Here is a 24,324-nt window from a genome sequence, read left to right on the forward strand (position 1 = left end):
CAAAGGCGGAACCATTCTTCAACGCTGTGACTCCCAAGGGGGAAGGCTGCATCCTGCGATGGGGGTGATAGCATCGGATTATCGGGGGGATCTGGTGAATAAGATTTCTTAGTGTGAACTACAGAAAATACAGAGTAGCATACACCTAAGGGAGCAGGATTAAGAAGAGCTCCAGAACTCCGCCCTCAGGGTTTGAGCTACAAGGGACGGTGACAACCTGTGACAATAGGGTTTGTTCATAGTGGAGATTTAGGAAAAAACTACGTTTGTATTTTTCTGAAGAAATCTTTTGTATTTTAGACATTATTATGACTACAAATCACTTATATAAATAAACATAAACTAGTGTGAACTGTATGTAAAACTTTTCATTTTACATTGTTTTGCCCTGCTCATTTTTACTGCACCAATGCAGTAACCTCATGTGATCACTGTTTGCCTTGGGATGACACTCACTTGCGCTAGGATGTCGATGCTCTTCCAGAGTGCAGCTCTTGTGATCTCTTAAGTGCCTGGGGCAAGGCTGTAGAAGACTACAATGTTGCTCTTTACAGCCTTCCTTTTCCTGTCTTTCCTTTGGCTAATCACAGTCGGAATGTAAGAATAAACACGACCCCTTCCTACTGCCCGTTTGGGGATTCTCACTCTTTTCCATGGGTTAGTTGCTCCTTCCTTTCTGTTGGTCAGCCACTATTTGTCACTTCTATCACAGCTTCCGGATGGGGTTTCTTATGTGAAGGGACTGAAACTTCCCCTCTCTTTCACATGATTTCACATTATGGAAACAATGAATAGTAACGACAGTTAATTAAAAATGCAGTGCACAATACAGTTTCCATTTCTACATCCTGTCACAATGCTTGCTTAGAAACCAGAGTGTGATTGAGCTCTGTTTAAAAGAACATAAGATGATCAATTTAATTTATTTTACTTGTAAGCCTGAAAGTAGCTATGACTTAAAAATGCTTCTGAGTGATGCAGTGATTTTCATCACATTAGCAGTTTTAAACTCCTAAAACAATCAAAAGACTTCAAATGTCAATGTCGAAGTTCTGCGGAAAGAGCAACAATACAAATATTGATGCAGGACTGGGTTAAAGTAGCTGTATCCCTTAGGCCACTACGTGACCATTACATAGTTAACACAAATTGCCAGCAAATTGTGAATTAACAAGGCCAGAAAGGAGATGCATTGCACAGCTTTAGACAGGATGGATTTATTTCTATGCTGCAGAGAAATTGGAAAAGTAAGAATAGTATACAACATATGAAACTTTCTTTACCAATTAAGTGAGATTTAGAAGATTTTTAAGTTAGAGGAATCTGGTATGTCTTTTGCAGTTACTTGCAGTAGATATTTTAGGTCTCAGGATGTGTCATCATGTCAGGGGATCTCACTTGGGATGTCACCTCAGCAGAAGGCACTAAGGCTGCAAAGAGCGAAGGGGCAAACATGCAGTAGGTGGTCGCCTCCCTTTCTCACCTCAACCTACAGGAGTCCGCCCTTGCACTGACCATGCTGTCTGACTGCCCACCTGCTCAATTCCCTGCCTCGCATCCCCAGGACACAGCATGACAGCCTCTGTGAAGTGCTTCTCTAAAATGGTAGCTGGAAAAGTAAGTTAGTAAGGAAAGAATGAAAGTAAGGACAGTGAAACAAAAAAGAGAGTTTTATAGAATATTACAAAGGTTTAAAAAATGACTGTAGGGATTTTTTTTGTGCCACTTTAAAATACACATCTTTTCTCCCATACCTCTGTCGTTATTTTTCACTCTTTGCATTTCATTTTAGTCAATCTGCTTTCCAATCATTATCTCACACAGTCCTCTTTTCTAACTTTTCCATGTCTTTTGTCCACTGCCCCTACCCTTACTCTTGGACTTCCGTGGTCAGGAAGATAAGTGTGAACTCTCTCCTCATTCAACCTGCTAGCAAACATGTACTGAAATCTGCACCTGCTGCTGTGTCTGGAGGGTGTTCTCCCCTCCCAATGAGCTCATTGATACCTAATACCCAGTGTCATGATAGTAACTTGTTGGACCTGGAGGATGTGCTCGAATCCCGAAGGCAGCAGAGCCCTCACGAATGAGATTAGTTTCCTTATAAGAAGCCATTTCAGGTTGCTCATCACTCCCATCCACATGTAACAAAACCTGGAGGCTCCTTATATAAAGCAGAGAGTCAGTTCCTATCTAATACCAAACTGCTTGCCCTTTGATCTTAGACTTTCAGTCCTCCAAAACTGTAACATTCCTGTTGATTTTGTATTTATAAGGTATTTTGTTACAGTAGTAGGAGCAAGGATAATGAATTCCTGCCTTTGTAGAAAGTACAATCTAGGGAGAGGGAATAGAGGATGGAACAACTTAGTAACACTGACGCGATGTGTGCCACAGCAGAAATGGGTACCCAATGCTACATGCTTGAAGAATTGAGAGGATGAGTCAGCACTCCATGCTGGGAGGGAGAGGGAGAGGGAGAGAGAACTTGTGTCAGGGATGCATAACCACTTTGTGATGGATGCAAGTTTCTCAGGTCAGAATGGGGTGAGGGGAAGTCTGGGAAGACAAAGGGACGATCACCATAGACAGAGCAAATGGCCAGTGTAGAAAACCTCACCTATGTACAACATGGTCTCTTTTGTTTCTTTCTGCTTTCTTGCCCCATCTCTCTCCACTTTCCCTTTATTCCTTTATTTTTCTTCCTCATAAAAGCTCAGGATCCAAAGACTTGCTAAAAATGAGCTTGGATGCATGATCAAAGGGAGGAGGCATTTTCCACCTTTCTCATTCAATGAGTCTGAAAACATTATTTTGTCTTTTTTTAAAGTAAAGATGTAAGAGTTTTTGTGCCTGACTCTGTAAACAAAGAAAAGTTCAGTGAATACTGACACCTTTAATGTTTGTGGCATTGGGAATTTGTTGATAAACAAATGGGGACATAGACTGTATCTAGAATATGTTCAAGAAGAGAACACACCAAACAGATGCTCATAAGGAGGACACATGTAAAGTGTTTGAGGCAGAGGGCAGGGCGTGTACATGGCAGAGCAGAAAAGCGTGGGTAGCTAGAGTAAGGTGAGAGGCCGGAGAGCTGCACGAGGTTGCTCTTGTGTGGTTTTGTAGACAAAGGCTACCGCAAAATGATACCACTTTACAAACTGCTTGTAATGAAATAAAGTGTAAACACAGAAATTCCTTCTGACACACACGCTGCTGTGTTTCTAGGCATTTGATCACTGGCTGCTGCTACAGTTTGCAGCGTAACTTTTATAGGAGTGTCCTGTAATGCTACACCTGCAATCATAGGAAGACAGCCTGGAATGGTGTTTGCCATAGTGTGGTGCAAATGCCCTTCTCGTGCAAGAGTTCTTGCTTGGGGAAAAATGTGAGTCGAGGTAAATAGTTTGCTTAGTAACATAGTAAAAAAATTAAGTTATGTACAAGTTTATCTGTTCTTTCCTGAACTGTTGTTTTCATCATGTGATACTGTAAAGGATCTGCTGATCATAAGCATGTTTTGTATGCTGAGTTATGATTATAGAAAACAGTGTTCCATTTAGCATATCTGAAGCACGGAAGAAGCTGTGTTAGTTCATTTTCATTGCAACAGAATGGCTTAGGTTGGATAATGTGCAAAGAAGAAAAATGCTCCGTTGAGGTTACAGACATGAAGGCTGAAAGCCTGAGGTTCTGTGGCCTCGCGTGCTCTGTCATGAAGGGCTCAGGGCCTCATGGCTGGTGCATATGCAGGAGAGAGAAACAAGATATAACAGGAGGGCAAAGAGAGATGCTACATGCAGGTTTGCCTCCCTCCCTTCCTTCCTTCCTTCCTTCCTTCCTTCCTTCCTTCCTGTCTCTTTTATAACTCGGTTTCCTGTGAACTAGATGGGTACCAGGGCAGGGCCACCAACACTATAATTATTGCCATCCTCTCAGCATTGCCAATCTAGGGACAAGCTTCTGCACAGGAACCCTTGGGAACACACAAAGCGCAGCTTAGCTAAAGCAGAGACCTGGTCTTTGCTAGAGACAGCAGTGTTATCTTAGTGTTTGAAAGCTGTGGATTGGACAGTACAGGCTTTTACACACACACATACACACACACACACACACACACACACACGCACACACACACACACACAGGTCTTTGATGCATTCAATTATCTAGATACATAGGTGCAGGGAAGGAAAGTACATTATCTTTTGATAATAGGCAAAATTGAGAGTTAGAAGCTTGGAAAATCAATTTCGTTAGATTGTTACATGATAACATATCAAAGTTACTGACGAGGTGCTTGATGATCTTGACATTACACATCCACGAGACACATCACTCAGCCTTTGACTGGTTTAAAGGGTGTATACAATTTCTTTTTGTTGAAAGATGCACCCATAAAAACAGCAGATCTGGCAACTTCCAGCACCTGAAAGATGATGTGAACTGAGGTAACAGTGTTACATGAGACACATTTCTAATTATTGGCTGATAGAGGATTAAAGAACAAATTTGAAAATGTAGCATCATTATGTTATGTTAGATGAAAATTGAATTACTTAGAGAGACTGTTTTGTGGATTATGTGTTAATGAAACAGTCACTGACGCCTGTTACCCCCTGTGAGCAGCGTCTCCAACCCTGTCTAGCCAGGTTAACAACAAAAGAGCAAGGCTAACAGCTGACATACGGGATGCTCCTTAAAGTGTGTTTAAGATAATCCAAAGCTGAGGACTGGCATTCCTTTTCAGTGTTTCGCTTTTTATGATCGTGACTGAGGAAAGTTGTGAGCACACTCAGCAAGGCTCCATTTTATTCTCTTTAAGTTCACAGTTCTGATGAGGTATCTATATAATCTGTTTTCTTTCCTTTAATTTTGATTAGATATATTGAGATGCAATTTTAAATCCTTCGAGTTTGTGTGTCTTTTTAAATCTCTTTTTCTAGGTGTTCACTTAATTGTACTCTAACTGTATAAATTTCAAATTCTGTAATCTGTTGATATATAATGTATATAAGTTTTTTTAAAAAGCAGTTTGGGAGCAGGGCGTGGTGGTGCATGCCTTTAGTCCCAGCACTTGGGAGACAGAGGCAGGCGAATTGCTGTGAGTTCAAGGACAGTGAAGGCTAACAGAGAGACCATGTCTCGAAAAACCAAAAATAAAATAAATTAATTAATTAATTAAATTAAAATAAAAAAATTGGGAGCTGGAGAGATGTCTTCACTTCCCAGCATGCACATGGCAGCTCACAACTTTCTGTAGGTCCAGTCTGTGGGGGTTCAGCACCCTCTTCTGGCCTTCTCAGGTTTTTGCATGCATGTAGTAGTCATAAAGTCATGCAGACAAACATACATATGCATAAACTAAATAGCTAAATGAATAAAATACTTTTAGGATTGGTTTGCTGTCATAGTTGGTGAAACACTTCTGGAGACAAGGATTATCATTTCAGACACTTCTTCCTCAGTGACAGCTGTCATTCTCGTTATTAGGATGCGAGGCTACCCAAAATTAGGAAGCCTGGGGGACCCAGCCTTCGTGCTTGTTTAGGCTCTGGGAATGAGCACACAGCTTGCAGCCGGCTTGCTTTAGGCCAGGGTATTGTGTGCTGCGCAGTGAGAAAGCCAGATTCACCCTGTTCCTTCTCGGAGCAGAACAGAGGCACCAACCGGGGACAGAGGCCTTCACTGCACTGTGCTGAAATAATCCTGTCAGTCAAGTCAGGCTTGGATGTTTGTGCTAACCACTTTAAGCAAAATTGTGAATAAATTGTTGTGCTACTAGATATTTCATTTGTAATAATACCATTTTGGAACTGGAAAGGCCTTCATTTTAGAAATTGTGTATACAGAAATTATTAATAATTTTATTTCATCAAAGAGGATGTAAGGCCCAGGGTGTGGAGAGTTCCAGAAAGATCTGCTTTTGTGCCTCCATATACCATTTCTCGGGTAGCCCAAGCCTCTCTGCTTAATGTCAGTCTATTTGACATTATTTCTTTGATATTTGGTAGTTCCTCCAAGGTCTATGACCAGAGTGACAGGACAGAAGGAACAATAGTGTCCTATGAGTAAGGAATACTTCATAAGGGTTGGCTAGAGCACAGGGAGGGATTATTCAGCAGCTTTAAAAGAGCCAATGCCAAGGCTTTTTTGAGGGTAACTAGTGAAGACATTTTGAGAATGAACTTTGACCCTCAGATCTCTCACCACCTGTTACGGTTTGGTCTTGGTAAAGGCATCTCACCTCTGTGCATTCCACCTGCTCCATCTGTCCTGAGTATGCATCTTATAGAACGACTCTAAGCCTTGCAGGGCTAACACTCCCAGGACAGTCTCCTCGTGCAAAACACTCAACAGATAAAGCCATTATTCTTGCATCAGAAAAATGGTGCTTTAGATTGAATATGAAGTATAGAAAATAAAGCTATATATATATATATATTTTTTTTTACAACCGAGTTTGTTAATTAAAATAGCATTTCTCCTACAGAAGGAGTTAGGGCAATTGTAATCAAAACAAAGGAAAAGAAAGGTTGATATTTAGATAAAGAAAGTGGAAAGGCAACAAAGGTAACAAATAGGCCTGCAACACTGGTAAAATAGTTGTCAGTTACATTGGTAGGTTTCGCTGTGGGAGAGGGAGGAAAGGAAATGAATGTGTGTTTAAGATATTTTGAGGCACAATTTTGTGCACAATCAATAAAATCCAGAAACACTTATTTACCTAAGTAGTAAAAATAAGCTGCCATTTACTTTTCATTGTTTAGAAAAAAGTTATATTACAGAAACACTGCAAATTTTCTGCAAGAGATTTTATTTCAGAAACTCAAATCTTCATCAGAAAACACCAATAACTTGGATGCCTTCAGCCTCATCAATTCTCAGTAACAACAGGTGCTCTTTGTGCCAACTGTATGTCAGATACATTGTCCCTAGTCAGGTGGTATGTATCATGCCACATACTGCTGCAAATATAAATAATAAAGCAGGGAGCAGAGTCTGCAGAGGATGCAGCTCATATTCTGGGGTGAGGGGTGTGGGCAAGAAGCAGATAAGATAGTGCAAAGCAGAATGCCTGAGTCCGTAAAGGCAGCAACGAGATGCACTGGGCATGTGATAAAAGCAGCAGTTTTATGTGGGGCCATTTGGGAAAGCCTCACTACGATTCTGACATTTGGAAATGATGGAGAAACAAGCCACGAGCTGTTTTGAAGTTCCTTCCAGAGAGGAGAACTGAAATGTGCAAAGCTCCCATGCCAGGAGTGTGCTGTTGGCCGGAGAACAGTCAGGAAGCCCTGGATGTCAGGGATGGACATACTGTGAGAGGACAGCTAGACAGACCTGGAAAGGACAGTAAGCTTTCATGTGGGCGACTGGGGCAGTCTACTGGGGCAGTCCAGGGACGAGCATGCAAGCACTGCATGGCTTCCATGAAGAGGCAGAGGCAGAATTTATATTTACAGCTTATTCTGTGATCCTGCAGAAGAGTTCTTTGACCAAAGTGGTCCTTTGATCCTGGCGTGTAATCCTGTAACCTGAGGATGGTACCCATCATGTAACTAGACCTTCATGAACACAAAGACATGAATAAATTATTATTGGAGGAAACTGAAAAGATGACTCTGAATTAGGTAGTTGCGTGCTTCTGCAGCTATCATTAGGCTTGTTGGTGAGTTGCTCTGAAAACTAAGAACTTATCATATATTTCTATCACAGCATTGAAAAAAGGGGTGATTCTCCCAAGAATGTTTTGTTTCTTGTCGTGGTCCTGAGCCAGGAAGGATGAGGATGACCTGAGCATCATGTGCCACCTGCTTTGCTTTCTGTTCTCATTCTCAGTCTTAGCCTTTGGCCAAGAGTGTAAAACTGGAGACAGAGAGATAGTTCTCTGGCATGGTGACAGCCCTCTTGGGCCATTCCTGCCTTCTGGAGGATTAGATGGTATGTGTGAACAGGCACTGCTTGAGCTAATGCTGAATCTGGGTCCTCGCCAACCCTTTAAGATGCTAGCATCCCTTATTCTGTTCCTAAGCCTGCATCTGTGAAGCCTGCCTGAGTTTTTCATCTAGCAGCTCCATGTTTATAAAAAAGAAGATGCCAGTGATAGCAGCTAAGCCCTAGCAGCCAGAATTTTATGATCATTCAGGAAGGATTTTGAATTATTGTGTCCTTAGGTCTGTATTTAATACGTTCTCTTTAAGATAAAGGTTATGTATCGTCTTAGAAAAGTTAGATAACAGCGGGAATCCAATAAAGGTATTCATTTGAAGATGGAAGTATTAATGATTATATTCCGAGTATATCTAGAGTTAAGTTTATAGGATGAAGGGAGAGAGCTGATGAGGCAATGCCAATTTCAGAACATCACTAAGAATATCCTGGCCTTTAGCCCTTCAGGAGAGAGAGACACTCAGCTAAGCAGAGACTTATCCTTTAATAGCCGCCATAAACAAGGCCAGGAGCCAGCAGAGCAGCTGGCTCCGTGAGGATGCTTCGTTCTAGTCCGATGAACATTAAGTACTGAAATGTGCTGGCAAAAGCAGCCAGTGCTCACCATGCCTGACTGTTGGCAGTTAAAAATAAGGTCGGTGTGGTAGGCTGAGCATTTGAACTGATACCTCATGGTGCTCAGACTGATGTGATTGGTAATTCAGACTGGGCCCACAAAGCTATGTGTGTGTTTTAACCTCACCCACATTTTCAGCTCCTTTTTTCCCCCATGTACATTTTCCTATGAATTGATTCTAATCATCACATTTTCCACAGTGACAAGCGATTCCAAACTTGAGTGACAGGGACAGGGCAACCCTGACATGACATGGTTGTTTATGAGAACAGGTAGGGCTAACATTTGCACAATGCTCAGTAAGGTGGACTTGGCCCTCAGCAGCTCTTAGGTGGACAGGAAGGAGGATGCTGTGAGACACTGGTAACAGGTGTGTAGGAGGCTGTGTCTGGATCTTGAATGAAGGGGGCAGCTCCATGACCCTAAGTTCTAAGCTTGATTTTTTTTCATGCTCCTCTAGAGCTGTGTTTTAAGATTGGCTTTGATCTCTGAGTGTTAGTTGGGTTGTATGGGTAATTCAAAGTATGCGGAACACAAAGAAATGTTGAGTGAAAGCTGCACTGTCCTCCTTGTCTTCCAAACAAGCATTGGCTCCATGTTCTATTGTTGGAATACAAAGGAGCCCGTGCTGCAAGAAAAGCCACCAGGGTTTCTCCATGGAATGCAATTATTCTGCTTCTTTATTCTGTTTTTTTTTTCCTCCTAGTTTTTCTTTTCATTTTACTTTTGTAGGTATCTTTTTTTTTTTTTTTTTTAAATCTGCTTATGCTCTTCCTAGCCCAGCTTTGCTTCCAGGATCTTTCTGATACTTTACATCTTATGTTTTGACAAACCTTCACAGCCCTAAGTCTAATTTCCTGTCAGACCCCAGGTGGAGTTACAGAGGCTTCAGACTGTGTGTAGCTTGACAACGTCCAAGCCTCTCCTCCGTGTGAACTCGAGCGGAAGTAGAAAGTTGCCTACTGTTACTGTGCAGTGAAAAGCAGAGAATGAAGTGAGAAGCCAGTGAGATGGTACAGTGGGTAAAACCCACTTCCCACTGAGTTCTATTCCTGGAACCTGCATAAAGGTGAAAGAGTGAACTACCTACATTGGATAGTCTTCTGACCACCACACATGACATGCACATCCTGTCCCTTACACTCACACACACACACACACACACACCACGCGCAAACGCCCCCACGTGCACACGCTCACACACACACACATACCACACACAAACGCAAACTCGCACACATACACACACCACATGCAAATGCATGCATGCGTGTGTGTGCGCGCGCGCGTGCACACACACACACACACACACACACACACATTGGGTGTGATGGAGGCATTATGCTTTGTATATTAATTTTGTACTTTTCGTTGTTGGGCAGTATTCCAGTGTGCATGCATGTACTACAGTTCACATTCATCTATTTTGTTACCAGTATCTGATTATAATGAGCAAAGTGGTCACACACATTCTGAAATGATGACGCAATATTTTTTTTTTTTTGAGACAGGGATTCTTTTTCTACACCAGGCTGGATTTGAACTCACAGACATTCACCTGCCTCTGCCTCCCTGAATGCTGGGATTACAGGTGTGCACCACTGTGCCTGGTTATAGTCTCATTTCTTAAGGGTGTATAGTAGTGAATGCTTTACTTTGCAAGAAGCTTCCAAACAGTTTTCCAAAGGCCTTTACCTTCTGGTTACTATCGGGGAATCCAAGGTTGGGTCACATTGCATCTGATGTCTTTTGCATTTATTTTACATTGTCAGCCTTTGTAATTTTTGGCAATTCTAGTAATATTTACTTTTCTGGATTTTGGTTTGTGTTTATGTAATGACTACTGATGGTGGGACATTGTCAGTATACAATTTTTTTGGCTTCTGTGTGTTTGTTTTTGGTAAATTGACTATTCAAATGTGCTTTTTCTTAGGTTTCTTTGGCTTTAGTGAAGGGTTTTAATATAATCTAGAATCAAGTCTTTTGTTAGACATGACTTTGCAAATGTTTCCTGTTATTGTGTAACTTTTAATCATCTTAATAGTATCTTTAAAAAGCCAAGTTTTTATTTTAATGAAGTACAGTGTTATCATTTAAAAATACATATGAACTTTATGTTCTATTTAAAGACCAAAATCATGAACAGTTTCTCCTGAAAGCGTTACAGTTTAGTGTTTATACTGTTCATGTTCCAGTTCAAATCAGTCCAAGGCAGACAGAAGAAGACTCAAGTCCTTTTCTTCTTCCCCATCCCCTCTTCCTACTGAGGATGTACAGTTGTTCAAAAGATTGTTCCTATTCATGGCCAGATTTTTATATTTTGTAAGTTAAGTATGCATGCACACATATCTATTTCTATACCCCTTGCTCTGTTTTCTCTGTATGTCTGTCCTCAGACTGCACAGCCAGGATATGTGCAGTGCTATTGTGTATTATGGAAGTCACATGTTTTGCACCCTCCAATCTTATTCTTTACAAAAGTACTCTTGGCTTCCATATTTTTTATGCATTTGACAATCAGTTCACTGGTTTCTGCAAAGATCCTTCTGGTTAGGATTGTTTTGACTCTTTTGCTCAGGGTGAAGTTAACAAATGCCACATCAATAGCAAATCCCATCCACAGGGACTGCAGATCTTTTTGTCCTTGTTTTCTTAGCAGTGTTTTAAAGTTACCAACGGAAATTTTCCCTATGTTTTCTAATTTAAAAAAATTTAAATAATTATTTTAATGCACTGTGAATGCATTCCTTGGTAGTACTGTATAGACATATGACCAAATGGTGCATGTTTTATGTTCTGTACATTTTTGTCTACAGAAGTCACTGTCCTCAGAACTTTTTCTTTGGCCCTTTGTAAATTTAGCATGACCTACCTATGTTTCTGAAGGAAAATTGTTTCATATTTTATGAGAGAAACTATTTTTTTTAACCCTCAAATGCATTGACAGTACCTTTGCCATGTAGCCTTCCCTTGTTAGGTAAGATATAGAATCTTTCTATACGCCCATTAGAGTTATGGCATTATTTTCTAATTTTAATCCTGAGAAAACAATTTACTATCTTATGACTAGTTGCTGATGTGTGTCAAATGCTGTCCTTGGGCCAGTTGGTGTGATCACATGATTTTCTTGGCTAGATGACAAGTTTAGCAGTTTGCTTTGATTGATATCAGACACTTTCCTCAGCCTTGCATTACTAGAACGACGCCCTCCTGTTTGTAGTGTTGTTTTTATATATTGCCAGTTGGCTTACTAATATTTCATTAAAGATCTTGTGTGCATGTTCAAAAGGTACATTTTGTTTTTTATTGTACCTCTTGCTTTTTCTGTTACTCTTTTTTTCTTTTTTTCTCCTTTATTAGTTTATTCTTGTTACATCTCAATGGTTATCCCATCCCTTGTATCCTCCCATTCCTCCCTCCTTCCCATTTTCCCCTTACTCCCCTCCCCTATGACTGTTCCTGAGGGGGATTACCTCCCCCTGTATATGTTCATAGGGTATCAAGTCTCTTCTTGGTAACCTGCTGTCCTTCCTCTGAGTGCCACCAGGTCTCCCCATCCAGGGGACATGGTCAAAGGTGAGGCACCAGAGTACGTGAGAAAGTCATATCCCACTCTCCACTCTACTGTGGAGAATGTTCTGTCCATTGGCTAGATCTGGGTAGGTTGTTACTCTTTTGTATAGTTTTAGCATAAAATACTGATTGTTTTATAAAAATAGAGTGGGGAATGTTCCTTACTCTTTTGTCTTTTTGTTGTTGTTTTTTGGGTGTGTATATCTGTGTGAAGGGGGGGAAGGATTATTCTCACCTGATGTTATTACTTTTTCGGCTGTCTAGTGCAAGTGATGTTGAGTAGAGATGGCAGTAGCCATGTTTACTGACTCTAAGAGCAAAATACAGAAGTTTCTAAATATAACTGTTGATTTGCCTGTTCCTTACGTTAGCTGTGCCGTTGTTTCTTTGGGGGAAAAATGCCCATGTATTTTGATGCTTCTCTGCCAGGTGGGTGCATTTGCATTGAGGTTGCTCCATGTTTCTTTCAAGTTGACCACTTATGATTGCACAAGTGTCTTTCAGGTTGCCTGTATGTGGGAGATCTTTGTTGTCATCTTGTTAATTTGTTTTGCTGTAAACTTGCTTTTTCAATAATTTTACAGCCACTTCCACTCTCTTTTTGATGTATTCATGTTTAAGATACCTTAAAATACCCTCTACCTTTAACTGAATTATTTTTATTCGAAGTGATTTCCTTTTAATCATATTTAGTTAGTTTATATTTCCAAATCTATTCTGAAAAAAAAAAACCCTTAGCCTTTTGTTATGTTTTAGATCATTTACCTTTATTGTAATTATCAATGTTTGAGTTATAGTCTATTTTATTATTTTCATTTCTTTGTACTGTGTGTTCCATGAACCTTTTTCTTAATTTATTTCAAGTTGTACTTCAATTTATCTACTATGGTTTTAGTTTTACATCTCTGTGTAGCATGTTAAATGGTGTTACAGCATACATAAACATGTTCCACTATCTATACAGATCTGTGTAGCATTTTAAATGGTGTTACAGCATATATAAACATGTTCCATTATCTATACAGACACATCATGTATTACCATTTAAGTTAGAGTGAGCAATCCTTACTATCATATAGTCCTCTTTACTAACTCTGTGTTGTGATTATCTTAACATATGGAATCTATACATATTTAGATATTTTTAAAAGTATTTTAGCTATTAGAAGAGTGGTTACCCAAAGATGTCTGTATCTTAACTCCTAGAATCTGAATATGCTACTTTATGTGGCCAATATATTTTGCACTTATTATTAAGTCTAAGAAAGAGTGATTATCCTGGGTTGTGGAAATGGTTTAATATTATTGTACAAATCCTGTAAGATCAGAGGAGATTTCCAAATTGTATTTGGAGAACTGGAGAAAGTATAATAGGACTTTCCTTACTGTGGTTGGCTCTGAAGACAGAAGGGAGTAATGAGCCATGGGGGTCTATTTTTAAAGAGGCAATGTATGGAGCTATCCTATCAAGTTTGCAGAGTAGATATAGTCTCCCCCCCCTTTTGATATAGTAGATGTCTTTGTCTTGTCAGACAGAGCAGACATATCTCACCCTTTCTGGCTTTGGTCATAGTTCATTATTTAGTACGTATGATAAAATATACATTGTCTTAGGTTTTCTATGGAGTCTGAAACCCCATCTCCCATGTTTTCCCAATCACTGTATCAGCTACAACTTTCCCTGCCAAGCTCTAACTCTCATCTTTTAGCATGTTGAGTGCTTTCTTTTGTTTCTATAAAGCTCCTTTATGAATAAAATGCTGGACATTAATGTATGCTAATGGGGAGAGACAGAGGGGGGAGGCAGACAGAGAGACAGAGACACTTTTAAAGTGTAGTATGGTCAACTGTTTTGACTAAAATTTCATTTTGTAGCGAGTTGATGTTTATTTATTCATGGATGAATGAATGACAAGGTCTCATAAACTGGTCTTGGACTCACAATGGATCTGAAGATGAATGACTTTGAACTTCTGATCCTGTTGTCTTTACTTTCTGAGTCCTGGGATTATATGTGTGGCACGATGCCCATCTTTATGGGGTGCTACTGGCAGGCCCCATTCCATGCTGGAGTCCACCAGCACTCTTGCAGTCAATATATTATTTTTTAAATAGACATTTTAGTAATAAATCATAAAATTATCTGGTTCTAACAACATAAATTTGTTATTGGACATGTCTCTAGGAGTCTAAAGTGAGCCTTGTGCTAAACCAAGTTCTGGCGAAACTGTTCTTTGCCAGAGGTTCTGGAAGAGAGTGTTTCTTCGCCCTTTCCTGTACCTGGTTTGCTGAACTCTTTGGCTCACAGCTCTTCCCCACTTTCCCGTCTTCATGTTCAGCATCAGCAGATTCTTCTCACAGAGCTTCACTCTGACTCACCCTCTGACTCCGCCTCCTCCGCACATAAGAATGTAGTGAGAACCCTGGACGTGTGTCTCTGCTGACACTCCTCTCATGTCTTTTCCAGCAATACATAGCAGTTTTCACTAACATGCATAACATGTAGCCTTTGTTGATATTATTAATGCAGGATAATATTTGAATGTACTATAGTAGAAAGATCTTTAATTCACCCAGGAAAGAGTTTCCTTTTGTCTGCTTTATTTGGTGCATACATGTCCTTCAGCCATCACATGTAAGTGCTGGAATAGTTCTCAAAGTTTATAAGAATTGTCTTAGAATGTAGTATAAAAGTCTACTCATCAAATAATTTAAAGTTCCAAAATTCTGATTCTCCCCCTTAAAAATTCCAAGAACTAGGGTAGATATATTACTGTGACGTATGCAGCAATGTCTGAAGTGATATATGCAATATGGGACATACTTCTGGAGCCTCAGACTACCCGGTAGATTTTACTTACTGGAGTTGGATCAGATCTTGTTGAAAACAGACACCATCTAATTGGAGGAGGGTTCAGAGCTCGATCAAAACAGATCAACATTTTACTCACTCTTCAAACTTTTAAACTTACCTATGATAGAAGATAACTGACTTAAGAATCATCGCAAATTTTAGGTAGCTCTTAAAAAATATATGTGCCAGTTGATTTTGTATTTATTTATCTGGTCATCTAAGACTCACACATACTCCCACTCTTCAGTCCTAAGTATGTATTGGAGGGATGAGTATGGTCAACAATGGAGTCGGGCATCTCAGTCGGGCTCAATCATCTGCCTAATAAAAATACGTTTATTTGTCTATCTATGTATCTACCTACCCACCAATAAATTATTCACCTAGCATCTGTCCATCCATCCACCATCATCCATCTATCCATCCATCAACTATCCATCCACCCACCTACCACCCACCATCCATCCATCCATCCATCCATCCATCTTATCTGTATCATCTATTCATTCTAACAAGTACCCACGCTTTTCTTAGTGGGTAGAATTTCTAGCTCTGTCCTTTAACCCTTGCTACTGTGTGAGGTCCTCTTATTGGCTCCAGAGGTCCTGGAGCTGTCCAGCAGCTCCTGACTACTGGCTAAGTTCTGTGTGCAGTCTGTGCCTGGAGGCTCTCCAGCGCCCCGCCCTGGGCAAAGATTCTCTCAGGCGGGGCTGGCCAGGCTTCCGCGCTCACCACCCATCTCCACCAGTCTCCTTCGCCTGTCCAGCTTCACCTAGGAGTCCTGCGTGCTTTGGCGGGGTTCCTTTCCCCGTCCGAGAGGGGGTGCCCTGCGCCCGGGGCTGCCTTGTCTGAGTGTCTGAGTGCGGGTTTCCCTCCTTTGCTCAAGGCGCCTGGGCACCTTTCTTTGCAAACCTCGCCTCCTGCGGCTGGGTGGTCCTTCTCTCCGCCGGGCTTTGGAGACACGCGCCCTATTTCGAGGGGTGAGAGCAAACGCCGCCTATCAACTTGGCACCTGGCATTGAGATCTTAGGATCCCGACCGGAGGCTGAGGTTGCAGACGGGCAAGGGTGGTGGAGGGCGGCTGCTGGGCAGGCTGGCTGGACCAGGCGCTGCGTGTGCGGGGAGGTGTGTGTGGAGGAGGGGGGGTGAGGCCGCCCCGCCCGCGCCCCGGCTCGTGCCCCGCCCTCCCGGAGCGGTCTCCGCGGCTCCAGGCTCTCGCCATTGTCTCCGCCTTTCCAACAGGTTCGGGCGCGGGAGCGCGGGAGGGTGCGGGGCGGCCCGGCCCGGCTTTCCCGGGGCCGCCTCCCTTCCTCCGTGTGCGCTCCCGGGCCGCGTGGCTCGGCGGGGTGCCTCTTGGTGCAGGTCCCTTCAGGTCTCCGAGAGCCTGACCTGACTGCGGCCCGCCGCGTGCGGGAGCAATGCGTGCAGAGGCGGCTCCAAGTTCGGCGCGCACCCGGGGGGGTCGCCCCGTTCGGTCTTAGGCATCTGAGCCCGGGTAGCGAGGGCGAGGCGGTCGCAGGAGGGGCTGGCAAGGCGTTCCCGCTTCACTCCCAGCACCTCTTGGTTTTTATTTTTATTTTTAAAGAGGGAGACGATGGACTGAGCCAATGCACGCCATGGAGTCCCGGGTGTTACTGAGAGCGTTCTGCGTGATCTTCGGGCTCGGAGCGGGTGAGTGGCCGCCGCGCTGGGCCGGGATGCCATCGGGTTGCTTCCTCGCATCCCTCTGGATTGGGGAGCTCTGGAGGGCGCGGGTTTGCATTTAGGTCCTCTCTGTGTTTGTTCTGGGGACAACAAGGCAGGTCACACCCTTGGAGTCTGTGGCTAAGGGGGAACTTTGCACAGAGAAGGGCTTAAAGTAGGTCATGTAGATGGGACCCAGCGCTCTGCTATTTTAAGCTTGACAGCTAGTCCAGGTAAGGCTCTCCCAGTGGAGAAGCAAGTCGCCTCTTGTCAGCACTTCCCAATATTGTCGCCAAGACGCGTTTTTTGCTGCTGTGAAGGCTTACGTTTTAATGGCCCCCTTTCTTTCTTTCTTTTCTTTCTTTTCCCTCCTCACTCCCACCAGTTTGGGGGCTTGGTGTGGACCCCTCCCTACAGATTGACGTCTTAACAGAGTTAGAACTTGGAGAGTCCACTGCTGGAGTGCGCCAGGTCCCGGGACTGCATAATGGGACGAAAGCCTTCCTCTTCCAAGGTATGGTCCAGTGCGAAGCTTCCTGTGTGGTGGGGGGAGCTGGCCCTGTGGCTCCCTCTAACTTGGCGCTGCACCAGAGCGGAGGATCCCAGCTGGGGCGAGGGATCCGTATGTGCCCAGGGCCGGCTCATTTTCAGGGTTTCCCCTCCTTTCTCGGGGAGCCTTCCTCCTCTCTTGGTGCACTTGGCGGTTCTAATAGATAGTGCCTTAATTACCGACTCGAAACTCTAGAGGCAGATGGGTGATTTGGGCGTCTGGGGAACAATAAATTGTAACACAAACGCCTCATTTGGGCGGAATGGATTTGGGAAGGAAACAAGACAGCTCAATCTTGGTTAAGATACTGACCTCCCAAAGTTTCGGCGCCTTAGTGCCGGCTGAGAGGAATTTTTGTAAGGGATTTTTACTGCGTGTCACTGTAGTTGAAGCCAGATCACCATGGAAAGCTCCCATTCTTCCGTCTCCACCAGTGGCGAGGGGCAGAGAATGATACTGTTACAATCATTTTGAAATCATTTCAATGGTATGTTCACCCAGAAGCACAGCCCCCTATCACCATAATTGAGTGTACATACAGTTTTAAAACTTTTTTCTTTTTGGAATCAGTGGACATCGGCTATTCATACATATCCATATTTCAAAATAAATTTAAATATACTGTTCAGTAAAAACTAAATTTCAGTAAAAAATGCCGGCAAATTGATTGAGTAAGGCGTTTGAAGACTGCTTGGCTTGTGGGAACGTACTTAGCTTGAGGGTCTAAAAGGTGGCCAGGCTGTCCTCAGAGATGAGACTTATGGTTAAGTAGAGAGGAAGGCATGAGGGACAAGGTTTAATTTCCTGTATCCAAGGCTTCTTCCCCCACCACACACGGGGTTTTCTTTTGCTATTAGGAGCAATGGCTTCCAAAGAAGGCGTGCAACTTAATAATTACCGAAGCTTTGGCTATGCAAAATGCAGCCAACCCAGCACTCTGCCCTCAAGAAGCAGACACTGGATGCAAATAGAATGTTTCTGTGGTGGCGCTGTTGTCGCATATAGCAAGCTGTGTCACCATGGACAGCAGCCCCTAAGCTCTGTAGGGAAAGGGAGAAACTGACATGTGTTGCTTTAGAGAGGAGTTTGTATGAGAAAGTAAAATTAATCTTAAAAAAAAAAAGGATTTCAGTTAACATTATTAGTTGGTGGTTTTATTGTGACAAGTGTTTATAATACCTTCTTTAGTTTCAGATGCTTTGTGGAGGGTGGGGCTGGGACGCTGAAAACAATGACCAAACGTAATCAAGGAAATAGAGCTCAGTTGTCAGCAAAAATTCAGAGTTAAATAGAAAGGTAATTAGATATAGGATATTGGCTTATAGTATTTATTATTTTTATCTTTTAGTGTTAGTCTCTGCAGAAAAGGAACTAAGTTGTTTCAGGACTTGACAGGCTGAATAACTAGAAGGCTTTACAAACCAAGTTTCCAACAACCAAAACCAATTGTATTGAATTGTTTTGATAACCTCAAAGATTCCCTTTCGTCTTCTTAAGGATGCTAGCTTCCTATACAGAGTGTCTGTCACAGCAACCTCCAGAAATGTACATTTTATGTGAGGAAATTGGCTAATTACATATTGGGGAATTTGACAGTTTCTAGTTAATAGTCTCAGGGCATGGACTTTCTTTTGCTGGTTAATTAAAAACAGTATTTATTTCTATATAAATATCCAGTTTCTTTAAAGTACACACAATGTAAAAAAAAATACATGGCAAATGCTGTAAATTCTCTCTGAACTGTCCTCAGCTGGTGGTGCCAGTTTTCACTGGTGAACTTCTTTTGTTTCCTACCTAACACTAAGCTCAATACTAGAAAGAGAAAATGCTCCATAAATATGGTTTTCATTCAAAGATATGAACTTACACTTCCTGACACATTATGAACAGCACTTTCTGCATTAATCCCTACTTACTGTCTACTGTGACCTGTAAGGCACATGCTAGTGATGTATTGATTGCACCTTAGTAATTTCTCTTACTATAAGACTTGAATTCTGAAGTCAGTGGCAAGGGTGCCTGTGAGTGACTGGTGCCTCTGCATTGCCCTGGATAGGTCTTTTCCTGGATGCTAGGCTGGCAGCAGCTTTGTTAAGAACTCAGCCCTGCATTGTGCTGTTTCACCGGATTCCCTGGGGCTTAGAGAGACAAAAGCATTCAGACCACAAGGAGTTTTGAGGCTCCATTTTTAGTGAATTGAGAATGCTGCCAGTATTTTATATAGTGTGTAAAATGTCATAGCAGGAATAGAAAAAAATTTATAGAACCCATGAGATGCTCTCAGACTTCATAAAAAATTTCATGTACAAGTTTTCTGTGGTAACAAATACATCCTAAATAAGGGAAATGACTTCTGAACCATTGATGGTTCATAGATAACCATAGTTCATAGATAACCATAGATAGCAAGACTACCTTTCTATCTCTTCAATTTGAAATGAGAAATCTCAAAGTATGTTCACCTCATGACTTTTACTTACTTAGTATTTTTCATTTTGGCTACTTCATTGTTCTCTTTCTTATTTCTGAGATTTTTGCACTTGGGAGCTATGAATGGTATTTGTAAATTATAGTGATATATGAATCTATTATTTAACATTTTGTTTTATATTCATAGTAAAACGTATACTTCCAAATCATAACTTTTTATTGTAACAGCAACCATAATATCACAACAACGTTTTATTGTTACTAAAATTTGATTTATAGTTGCTATGAAATTTTAATGAGATTTTAAATTCAACCATCCCTTAATACATGTGGGCTTTGTATTATGCCTGCTATAATAATTATCTAATATGTCTGGGCGGTAGTTTGGGGTTCTAGTCATTTCTGGATGTAACCTGATACTTCCCCCAAACCAACACTTGTTATACTTTAAAACCACCAGAGTGTATGCCGGCAATGAAAACGCTTGCAGCATAGTGTGCAGAGCCTCAAGTCCACTGCAACCATGGATGCAGTTCTCCTGCCTTGCTTTGGTGCCTAGCTAGTATTTTGCCAGATAATGGTCATAATAATTTTCTTTTTCTCCGTGTATATGAGACATCACAGGGAATAGAGCATGCACACAAAGTTAGCATGGGTTTTAGCTCTTTGATCCTAACAAATCCTCTAGGTTCCTAAAATGGACAGTCTCCTCTGTTGTCTTATGCCAGTGCCTTCTGAGGGGTTTGTACATTGTATAATCTCATTAACCCCTGAAGGGTAGATACGATCAAAACGTTTTCCCTTTAGTTGATAATTTAAAAGTAAGCTTAGTAATTCTTCTTAAATAACTTTCACATTTAGAAGGAAAAAGTGTCCATAGGTATTTGGTGGTGGGCCAGTGACTTGGTCAGTGATTTCTTTACAGCAGGAAGCAGGTGATGACGGCTTGTCTTAAACGAGTGTGTGAGCTACACCTCTCATTGGTGTGACAAGACCCCTGAAAAAACAATTTGAAGGGATGATTAATTTTGGCTCAGAATTTGAGAAGGGAGACAGGTGAAGAGCATGAGACGGTGAGGGCCAGGTGTTTGTGCATAGGAAGCAGAGAGAGATAACTCCTGATGTTTTCTGTTTACTTTCTCCCAGTTTCCTTTCTATTCAGTCTGAGACCACAGTCCCTGAGCCACGCACATTCCTGGTGGGTCTTTTATAGTTAAACTTTGTGTATCCTCTCAGATACAAGCAGAGGTATGTCTGTGTCTATGGTAATCCTAAATCCAGTTGACAGTGAAGATTAACGATCATAGTGGACATCTGTGAGTTTGGGAGTAATGGCTGTGGATGCTCGCTGATAGAGTACAATAACACAGTGATTCAGAGATGTGCTTGGAAATCAGGTAGACCCAGGCAGAATGCCAAAAGTTAAGCTACAAGGGTGGGAGTCCTTATTTGTCTGAGCTTCAGTAGACTTGATGATAAAATGAAATACCGTTATAATCTAAGTTCATTCATCCAAATTATTGTTGTACAATTACTGTACTTTTGGGTGTTAGGTATGTAGCAAATCAAGAAGTTAAAGTTTCATAGTGCCTTAAAATTAACTACCAAACAACTATAGATATAATAACTTAATCATTATTAAGATGAATTACATGAAAAATTGGTAGCATAATAGGAGTTCAGGGAGGCTCAAGGTTAGAAAGAATATCTTTGATGAGTCATTTACAGTGATAGATAAAGGATATGTGTATCATTTACATATACAAGTATATATAACATTTAAAGGATCTCTATCTATCTATCATCTATCTATCTATCTATCTATCTATCTATCTATCTATCTATCTATCTATGAGGCTGTGGGCATTCAGAGAGCAAGAATAACATACTCACAGAGGATATGAACAAATAACATAGCTCAGGCCTAGAATGAGCACAGTACATTTGGAAAAAAATGGAAATATAGAGGATTGGAGATACAGGGGTTGTGGAATGACAGCAAGTAAATGTGTGAAGCAGGGACTGGGATTCCATGGTAGAGCATGCCAACATAACCAAATTGAAAAGTTAATATTGTACAAAGATAGTTTGTGTAGGTGGACTAAGGGCTTCCTAGGGCCTGCATACTCTACTGTTGGAACCCAGGAGCTTTGTTATGACTTGGGGAAAGTAAGCTTTCCCCACGATACGTGAGCTCACCTTAATGATGCTGTCAAGGATTATCTGCATCAGCCTCATGTAGTTAGTCAGCAGAGTCAGCATCAGAGTGGTGTGATGTGAGAAAAACTAGTCCCTCCATCACTGCCTTTGAAGATGGAAGTCGGCCAAGAACACAGGAGGTCTCCAGGTGCCTGAAAAGACAAGGGAACACTTGCCCATTGCGCTATGAGAGGGAACACACCATATCTTCATCTTGATTTTTGTCCAGTGAAACTAATTTGGGATTTCTGATCTCCTGAATTGTGAAATAATAAATATAATGATAACTGATAAAAAATCACTATTTTCTTGTGTTGATTCATCAGCCATAGGCAACTAATGTATTTTGTTGCATGGAAATGGCTGCATCTGTAAGAAATACCTAAACCGGTGGAGGTAGCTTTGGCATTAGGCACTGAACAGATAGAATTTTGGGGAACATGTCAGGGTTTCCATTTTTAGGCTTAATATCAGTTATATTATTTACTCTCTTAGCATCGTTTACATTCAGTGTGACCAACTGTAACATTTCCTCTTTCATTTCTGATTTGTTTATTTTGAATATGTCTTTGTTTACTTCAGCTGAAGTGTGTCAGTGCTGCTTGTATTTGCAAAACTTCCCTGGGTCTCAGTTCTATCTACCATCTATCTGTCTATCTGTCTGTCTGTCTGTCTATCTATCTATCTATCTATCTACCAACCATCTATCTATCTATCTACCATCTATCTGTCTGTCTGTCTGTCTGTCTGTCCGTCTGTCCATCTATCTATCTCTCTATCTATCTATCCATCCATCTATCTATCTATCTATCTATCTATCTATCTGTCATCTACTGTTCAATCCTATAGTTTCATTCCTTCTGTTATCTTTGAGCTGAACTTAGTTTGTTCTTGTTTTTCTATGTCATTGAGATTCTGCTCTGGCGAGGGACATTCCTCGTGGGTGGCTCCTCTGTCCTCCTATGGTAGAAAGAAAACAGCATCTCCTTTCAACCTCTTGTGTAGCAACATTAATTCTCTCAGTGAGGATGGAGCACTCAAGACTTGCTGCTCTCCCCAGGGCCTCCATCAATACCATCACTGTAGGTTTTACGTTGCGCCAGCATATTTTGAAGATACTCATCTATTTAAACCATAGCAATGCCACTGTGGCTGGGAAAGATATAATATGATATGGTATTTGATATGACTTCCGGGTTTCTGACCCTGTCATACATTGCCTGGTCTCCCAGGCATAGCTTGGAAATTCCAGTGAAGCCCTGTTATCCCTCACCATTGTATTTTGCACACTGGAAAACATGCACGGGTGACACTGAGGTCTGCTGTTACCTTGTGCAGTAGCCAACCAGACTCAGAAAACAGCTGCAGTGGCCCCTGAGTGCTGTGACGGCTGAAACACTGTTTTCCTAGGCAATCTTGTGCAAGTAGGGAACTTTGGAGCTCTCTTTTAAAAAAAAGTCTTTCAAGTAAGTTTGTTGTTTTTACATCATTGAGAGTGTGATGAGTGAACTTTTGCTTTTTCATAAAATGTCTTTAAGCCATCTTTCCTATTCTAATAAAAGGCTCTTGATCTATGTGTGAACGTGTGTGTGTGTGTGTGTGTGTGTGTGTGTGTGTGTGTGTGTGTGTGTACATGCATGCATATGTACAAGCATGCTTGTGGAGGCCAAAGGTCAAATTTAATTTCAATCCTTAGAAATTACTCACCTTGCTTTTTGAGACAGGGTCTTTAAGTGGCTTGGTGCTTGCTAGTCAGTGAGTACAAAGGATCTGCCCAACTCTGCTTCCACAGAGCTGATATTGTAGGCATGTACCACATGCTCAGCTTTATATCTATCTATCTATCTATCTATCTATCTATCTATCTATCTATCTATTATTTTGTTAGACTTTTTAAAGATAAGGTTTATCTGTGTAGCCCTGGCTGTTCTGGAACCCACTCTGTAGACCAGGCTGGCCCCAAAGTCACAGAGATTCACCTGCCTTTTCCTCGTGAGTGCTGGGATTGAAGATGTGAACCACCACTATTTGGCTTATTTGGCTCCCAGGTGTGTGTGTGTGTGTGTGTGTGTGTGTGTGTGTGTGTGTGTGTATGTGTGTGTGTCTCCAGATCCTCATGCTTGTAAAGCAAATACTTTCTAAGCCCCCAGACTTAAATAAAAATGGAACACTGTTAGCAAACACCCCGTTTTCCCTCTAGCCTTCCATGCACTTCTCTGACCAAATCACACAAATTCCGTATCTTACTGTTCTATTTTTTGTTTGTTTGTTTGTTTTTTGTTCCTGGTTCTCACCGTGACTCTGGATAACTCAGTCAGTGATATTCATGAGGCAACCTGAAGACTTGTTCACTTGAAATGTCTTCTTTCAGATTAATTAATCCTTCAGCTTTTAACTCAGCCTTCTCGAAGGCCTCAGGGTATGGACAAAGTGTGTACAACTTTTTGCCAGAGTGTAACATAAATGCC

At 41.5% G+C, this 24,324-nt stretch overlaps 1 protein-coding gene across 4 annotated transcripts in view; it reads left to right on the top strand.

The window, feature by feature from the left end:
• NELL2 (neural EGFL like 2) overlaps nt 1-24,324 on the top strand; it is a 355,587-nt gene that overhangs the window by 43,932 nt on the left and 287,331 nt on the right. The window contains exons 1-3 of one of the 4 annotated variants that reach the window (XM_084747854.1): nt 15,729-15,974; nt 16,580-16,665; nt 17,063-17,191. In XM_084747854.1, coding sequence (XP_084603980.1) covers nt 16,602-16,665; nt 17,063-17,191 — 193 coding nt within the window. In that variant the 5' untranslated portion in view covers nt 15,729-15,974; nt 16,580-16,601. Of the gene's footprint in view, nt 1-15,728; nt 15,975-16,026; nt 16,045-16,217; nt 16,237-16,579; nt 16,666-17,062; nt 17,192-24,324 lie in introns of those variants that run through there. The other 3 variants (XM_084747856.1, XM_084747855.1, XM_084747853.1) reach the window with 3 other exon arrangements.

The sequence above is a fragment of the Acomys minous genome (assembly GCF_964271855.1).
Source record: "Acomys minous genome assembly, chromosome: 12".
Lineage (NCBI taxonomy): Eukaryota > Metazoa > Chordata > Mammalia > Rodentia > Muridae > Acomys > Acomys minous.